Source organism: Ursus arctos, unplaced genomic scaffold (genome assembly GCF_023065955.2).
Source record: "Ursus arctos isolate Adak ecotype North America unplaced genomic scaffold, UrsArc2.0 scaffold_16, whole genome shotgun sequence".
NCBI classification, from domain to species: Eukaryota; Metazoa; Chordata; class Mammalia; order Carnivora; family Ursidae; genus Ursus; species Ursus arctos.
The window spans coordinates 1,255,678-1,262,765 of NW_026622830.1; the positions used below are offsets into that span (position 1 = coordinate 1,255,678).

General features: G+C 63.1%; 1 protein-coding gene across 1 annotated transcript; it reads right to left on the bottom strand.

Moving 5' to 3' along the window:
- Window positions 1–2,534: 2,534 nt before the first annotated feature.
- Window positions 2,535–6,850, bottom strand: MRGBP (MRG domain binding protein). The gene is made up of 5 exons (XM_026503872.4): window positions 6,647–6,850; window positions 5,584–5,705; window positions 3,570–3,651; window positions 3,163–3,237; window positions 2,535–2,723 (listed from the first exon to the last, which is right to left on the bottom strand). The coding sequence occupies exons 1-5, from the start codon at window positions 6,792–6,794 to the stop codon at window positions 2,542–2,544; spliced, it is 609 nt and encodes a 202-aa protein (XP_026359657.1). The 5' UTR covers window positions 6,795–6,850; the 3' UTR covers window positions 2,535–2,541.
- Between the last annotated feature and the right edge of the window lie 238 nt (window positions 6,851–7,088).

Consider the following 7,088-nt stretch of genomic DNA (forward strand, 5'->3'; position numbering starts at 1 on the left):
TTCTCAGTATGGCTCAGGATGTACGTGCTTGGGAGCCCACTCTCCTCCGGCATCACCCCTGGGGGGGCTGGGCTGGCCTAGAGCAGGGAGTGCTGAGACCATACCCACCTGCCCCGCCACCCCCCCGCCCCCTTGCAGGGAGGGTGCTCGGTCCCAGGTGTCCCGCACACGGAGCCTCTGTGGAGGTTCCTGGGCTTAGGTCCACAACCGACCGACTGTGGTTTCCCTTTGTTCTGCGGCCACCTCATCCCAGCTCCCGGCCTCTTTTAGACATCTCCTACTTACACGAGCAGGGCCCATGAGACCCCCGTGTCACAGACAGGACCCCTACGCCAGGGAGATTCAATGCCCCAGATGCCTGTGAATTTGACCTGAATCAGCCGCAGGGCAGGAAAGCCCCGACGGTGAGAGCCGGCCAGGCCAGGGATGCTCGGGCTGGCCTCACCCCTCCGAGGACCGCAGGCCCCCCAGGTACAAGGGCATGGGGACTGGGCCCCAAAAAGACGCCTGAGGGGGTGGGGCGGCACCTGCTCCTCTGTCTTGATGGGCTCACCAGGCATGCCCCTCACCCCACCTCTCTTAGGCGCATAGATGTTAACTCACCGAACGAGGTACTAGGCTTTTCCAGCATGTTCTGAGGGGCCTGAAGATACTGTTTCAGACAGGGGTTTACCAGCAAGTCTGTGGAAGACCCCTCCATCTTTGTTGGCACCATTTGTGACTGCAGAGCTGTCTGCCCCATTTCCCTGCCAATTCTGTCTCTCGAAGGACCAGGCTTCTCGCAGGCATCATGGGAGGGCTGCAGGGTACTGAGCTCACTCTAACGCACACCTCTGTTCCCCCTTCCCCTCGGGCACACGTGGGGCACGTCCCCTGCTCTGTGGCAAGCACAGCGACAGTCCCGTCTGGGCATCTGGGGGCGAGCATGGTGTCTATGTTGGGACAGCAGCAGGTCTCATGGGACTGCCTCTCAGAACCCAGAAGAAACGCCAGTGGCAGGACCGGGTGGGGAAGTGGCAGCCTTGGACTCCATCCTGGGCCCTGACCAGCTTCCTGCTCAGGTAGGTCCCGTGCCGGAGGCCCGCCCCCCAAGCTCCCCGGCAGTGGGTCGGCCTGAGCTGAGCTTCTGCTCCTGGTGCCGGCGCAGGGCTGACAGGCTCAGCAGCCCCAACACGAAATGCTCTTTCTGTGTCAGGGGACTGGCCCTGCTGGGGAGAAGGGGCGCCCGCGATGTGTCCAAGGCCCCGCAAGTGATGGCGGGCTTGGCACAGGCCAGTCTCCGATGGCGCTGGGCCACTCGCTGAGCCTGGCGGGCTGCACCACAGGCTGGCCTCCTGCTCCGAGGCGGTGGGGGGAGGCTCAGCCCGGTGGACGGGGATTCAGCTGCCAGGTGACTTGTCGAGATAAAGAGCCTGGGACGCGGCGGCTGACCAGGAGGGAGGGCGTCTCCGTCTCGCTCTGCCCAGATGGCTGGACCCTCCTCTGTGGAGAACAGACTCAGCCCGAGTCTCCCGTCGCCTGAGGACGAGCCCCGGCCGTCCCAGCTCCGCCGGCCGCCAGCTCTGCCTTGTTTGCCATCCCCGCACTTTGTATTTGAAGGACTTGTCACACTCAAGAGTTTCCACTCCGGCCCTGTCTCTAGTTGGTAAGCACATTGTAGCGATGGAACACGAAACAGAGTGCACAGGCCGCACTATAAACCTCGGGAAAATAAACACTCCGCACTGCTAGAAAAGGGAACTCATTTCGGCATCAAAATCACAAGACTCGGGCTGCTGCGTCTGTGCTTTAATGGTTGGCGCTCAGACGAAAGCATCTCAGTCGCCCCGGCTGCGCACCTCCCTCCACACGCTCATTTGGTCTGTCTGCAAGTTACCGGGAGATACAAAAATAGCCCGTACAAACTCTGTTTCCGGCATATAAAAACCGAGCGGAAAGTGTCTCAGCAATCGCTACCCTAACACAAAGCATCTTGGGAAAAATACAACACAGGGTTACCTTCTGCAGTATTTTTTTCATATAAAACACTAGTAAAATAGGCTTCTTAAAAATTAAATAGTGAAATACCACCAAATTATATACATCGTTACAGTACAAGTGAATTAGGCAAAGTATCCAGTTCTCGGTTTCTCCGGCGCACGTGCGGCAGGGTGGCCTGAGTCTCTTTCTCCCGAGGGGGGCAGCCGGTTTAGGAAGAGCGGCTGACAGATGGACACGCGGACAGACGGGAAGAACCGAGTGGCCCAGCAAGACCGGCGCTCCTCGACGACACAGCAGGCACCCTGCCTGCCACTCCAGCTGTCCTGCCCGTGCCCCGCGCTCTGCTCCGTGGAGCCCGGCCGGGGGCGCGGGGTGGGCGACAGGGCCCGGACGCCTGACTCCCGGCTCTCCGCACCCGAGCCGGTCTCTCGGGCCCCCGGAGCCCCAGGGGGTTGCACTGGGCCCTGTGGGAGCCTCAGGTGCCCGAGGGCAGGCGGTGGGCTGCGGGCGTCCATCCAGGTGACAACGGTGCCCCGGCCCCCTGCCATGGCTGAGCCACGACTATGTTCGGCGCCGCTTGGCAGCGCTGGGGCTGGAGGGGTTGCTGTTTGCCGTCAGGACTTTGTCGGTGACCCGGCTGCGCTTCCGCTTGTCCGCCCCTTCCTTGGACCCCAAGTCCGAGGAGTTCTTGTCTTTGCTGGACTTTTCCGTTGCTTTCCCCAAGCTTCCTGAAGACGAAAAAACTGGGAGACAAAATCATTTGGCTGAAAACAGAATATCCAGAATTTTATTTCGTCTTCCTGCTAAGTTATAGACACCTGTATCTACACACACGGCCCTCTGCGCTGGGGCTGCCGCGGGGCCTGCAGAGCCAGGTCCTCCAGAGGATGGCCCCCTTGCGGCCCCAGGGCGCAGGACCCTGCCCACCCGCCGTCCCTGCCTCGTGGGGCTCGGCCTGTGTGCGCAGTGCACGCTTTCCGTCCACCTGACTGGGTGCCGGCCCGAGGCCACCCCAGGGCCTGCTTGCGGTGTGGGCCACCCACGCCACCACACGAGGCTCCCTCCCAAGCGGGTGGGGGAGCGGACGGGGCAGCTCTGGCCTCAAGCAGACTAGACACCCAGGCTGGGGATGTGGGGCTGTGCGCGGGGCCCAGGGGAGGGTCAGGGGTGCCCCCCACTCACCATCGTCCGCCCCGCTGTGGGGGTCCACATCTTCCTTCATTTCCTCCTTCATTTCTTCTTCAATGACCACTTTTCCTGTGGGGCGACAGCTGACGTTTACCAAAACGGTGGGAGACGCGGCCCTGCCCAATGCTGCGGACGGCTCAGGCCGGGGACGGCTGTGTGTGTGGTTCTCAGCTGCCGCCAGGCCGCTTTCAAAGAGAGCCGATTGTTCTTGAACAAGTTCCCTCCAGACCCCAAGGCTCCCCAGACCCGCCCCCGCCCCCCAGTCCACCTGGGCCAAGAATCACCACGCCAGCGACCCTCACTCCTCCCTGGGGCTCGCGACCTTCACCCTGACACCACTGCCCTCAGCCCACATCCTGCCTTGTCATTCCCGAACCAGACCCGACCCACCGGAGCCTCACCTTCTCGGACTTCGTGGATGATTTCTTCTGGAAGGACAAAGTTCCTCTCTGGGTTTGGGAATGGAAGAATCTCAGATTCATGCTGATGGCAAAAACGGCAATTTTTGTTATAGAAACAAAAAAAAAAAGTGATTTTAGCAAGTCATCAAAAACATTTAAGAGCCAATTTAAGAGCATGGGATGAAGGCGCACAGTCTCGGACGGCTGTGGAGGTGGGCGTGAGCGGCTGAAGAACGTTCTTTCTGCTCGTGGTCTATGAGCTGGGCTTTTCTAACAGACCCGCAGAAGGCAAAGCTACAGTGCCAGCCTCCAGCAGGGGTCACCTCCTGGCATCCCCCCGGGGGCAGTGGCGGAGGCAGTGGTCAGGATGCCCCATAGCTGCCCCAGTGCGGCTCCCTCCCCACCAGCGTGCGTTCAGAGGGCAGTGGCCGCCCAAGAAAAGGCCGTGGCATCTCCGGTCCCGTCTTTGTGGGCACGTGCTCATAGGCACAGACGGTGCGGGAGAGGCAAGCCTCCACCTGGGAAACCAGGTAAAGCTAAGTGGTGTCAGGGACACCGAGCGCTTACTGGAGTCCACTTGTCCTACAGGTCCCACAGGCCAAAAGGGACAGAGACCCTGGAGACACAGGACCCCCGGAGGAATGGAAAGGGGAGCTGGCAGAAAAGGTCTGGACTGTGACTGAGCAGACACGGCTCCTCTGGGCAGCCTGGGGGCTGTGTTACAGCGAGCTGCTAGCCTGCAAATATGCTGCTCAACGTCTCCTGGAGCTTCAGTAACTCCACGGCTCCTGGGCCTGTGGGTCCCCCTGCGGTGGGGGCCACAGACTCGTACTGCCAGGGTCTCGCCTGACCCCGGCAGCAGCCCCAGAGGAGCACGGGGGTCTAAGGAGGTGACAGCCTTGACGTCTGGCCTAGTCCCGAACAAGGGATAGGTGGGGAGAAGCTGAGGAGGAGAGGGGAGAAAGCGGCCTGCCTGTCCAGCACCGAAACCCCGAGTGGTGCCCCGCAGCAGCTCCCCAGGGTTCTGTGGGCCTGGTGCGGGGTGTCAGTGTCTGTCTCCTGGGCTGCACCAAGAGCTCCTCCAGGACAGGGACCCTGCCAGCCTCACATCTGTGTCTGGCTTCTGGCCTCCACTGTCCTAGAGTCAGGGCCCCGGGAGTCTGGGGACCAAGTGACCCCACAGTGTGACAGGTGTGGGGGTGAGGTCCCCTGTGGAGCAGCCCCTTCAGGACGGCTGCTGGTCCTTGCTGTGCTGCTCCCCAGAACGCTTCCTGCGGGCCAAGCAGTCAGTCCCCAGAGCATAGCTGTCACCTTTATCCGCTCTCTAGGGTATCACAAGGAAGTGCAAATGACCTGCCCACAGCCAACAGGAAGCAAGGGCAGCACTGGGTCTGGACAAAGGCCTCAGCTGGGAGGGCTGGTGCGGCCCCGAGTCAGCCAGGGACAAGTTCCTACCACTCTGCGCCCCTGTAACTCCCACTCCCACCCCACTCTCCAGGGGCTCTGGCCTCCTCTTAGCATCTTGACCCACCATCTCCTGCTGCCACAGGACCCTGACACCTGCTGGCCCTCTGTGGGAACATCCCTGTTCCTTTGGGCCTTCCCGGTCACCTAGTGGAAGCTGCCTGCCTTGGGATGAAACTAGCTGGGGGTCCTGTGAGGACGGGGACCCTGCCTGCCTGGTTCTCACAGAAGCCACCAGACTCACCCGACTCAGACTCGGATCCTGTTGCCTTCCTGCCTAGAGCACTCTGGGGCCTCCGCCTCCTCCCACAGGCCTCAGCTCCCGGTCATCTCCCTGGAGAGACTCTCACTGACCACCCCACGTGAAGGACGTTCTGTGAGGGGAGCCAGCTACCGTCACCAAGTTTGGGTTTTTAGTGAAACTACTTGGAGCCCCTTGTTTAATTCCTGCTGCCCCCTGGGACGTGCACAGGACAAAGAGCCCCCTAAAGACAGGGCCTGGCAAACACTGAGGAGGAGCTGGGTCTGGGGGAGAGGGGACCTGGCTCACCAGCGCCTGCATGTCATACATGGTGCTCAGATGGTCCCAGATGACCTTGGATGGGACCTGCCGACCAATGTTCTGGCTGAATTTGTCCCGGATACAGATCATGTGGAAGTGTCGGTTCACACCTGTGGGAGAAAAGTGTCAGCCGGGGAGGAGGCACAGGCAGCAAGTAAGAGGGGAGGAGAGAGGTGGGAGGCAGGGGTCAGGAGAGTGGTTGTAGGAGATACAAACGGAGGATATAGGACCGGGAAGGGGTGGAACACTATAGGCAGGGGTGGGGTTAATGATGGGGGTGGGAGGGGTGGGCACAGGAGGGGACAGAGGAAGGATATTGGGGGATGGAGGTATGCAGGAGGGGACAGAGAGAGGGTATAGTAGGGTGGAGGGGTGCAGGAGGGTACAGAGGGAGGGTACAGAGAATGGAGGGATAGGGAAGGGGGAAGGAGGGAACAGAGGGAGGGTACAGGAGAGGGCGGGGTCAGCGGGGGGGGTGGGTGAGTGGGCTCAGGAGGGGACAGAAAGAGTATAGCAGGGTGGAGGGATGCAGGAGGGGACAAATGGAGGGTACAGAGGGTGGAGGAGTACGGGGGGGGTGCAGGGTCGCTGGGGGTGGGTGGGTGGGCTCAGGAGGGGACAGAAGGGGTATAGTAGGGTGGAGGGGTGCAGGAGGGGACAGGAGGGTACAAAGGTTGGAGGCGTACAGGAGGGGTACAGGAGGGGTGCAGGGTCGCTGGGGGGTGGGTGGCTACAGGAGGGGTGCAGGAGGGGGCAGGGTCAGCGGGGGGTGGGTTGGTGGGCTCAGGAGGGGACAGAGAAAGTATAGTAAGGTGGAGGAATGCAGCAGGGGACAGAAGGCCGGTACAGAGGGTGGAGGAGTACAGCAGGAGTGCAGGAGGGGGCAGGGTCGGCGGGGAGGGGTGGGTGGGCGCAGGGTTGGCCGGGCGCAGAGGGAGGAGAAGGTGCAGGTTGGTGGGCGGGTGTGGGAGGCCCCGCCCCGCGCCCCCGGCCGTTGCCCGGCCCGCCCCGCCCCCACGCGGGTCCGCGGCCTCGGCGGCGCTCCGCTCACCGACGGGCTTGTGGCCCAGCATGGCGTGGAAGAGGCACACCTCCACCTCGGGGCTCCACACGACCGTCTCCTCGGCTGGGCTGGTGGCCGCCTCCCCCGGCCCCTTGTCGCCCGGCGCGCCGCCGCCGCCCACCTCGGCCTCCCCCATGGCCCGGGCGCCCAGCGACGAGCCCCCAGCGGGAGCGGGCGCGGCCACGGCCTCCGCGCAGGCGCACTTGCGGGGCCGGCGCGCGCTCGGCGGGTTCGCGCTCGGGCCCGTGCGCGGCGCCGGCGCAGGCGCAGGCGCAGCTGAGGGGCGGCCCCCGCGGCGCAGCACGGTCGGCACGCGCGGACTGCGGAAGCGCTCCGGTGGGGAGGTGGTGGCGCCGGCTGCGCCTCTCCGGGTTCGGCCCCTCCGAGCCGTGCGCTCCGCGGGGTGGGACTGCAGCCTCACTTGGGACTG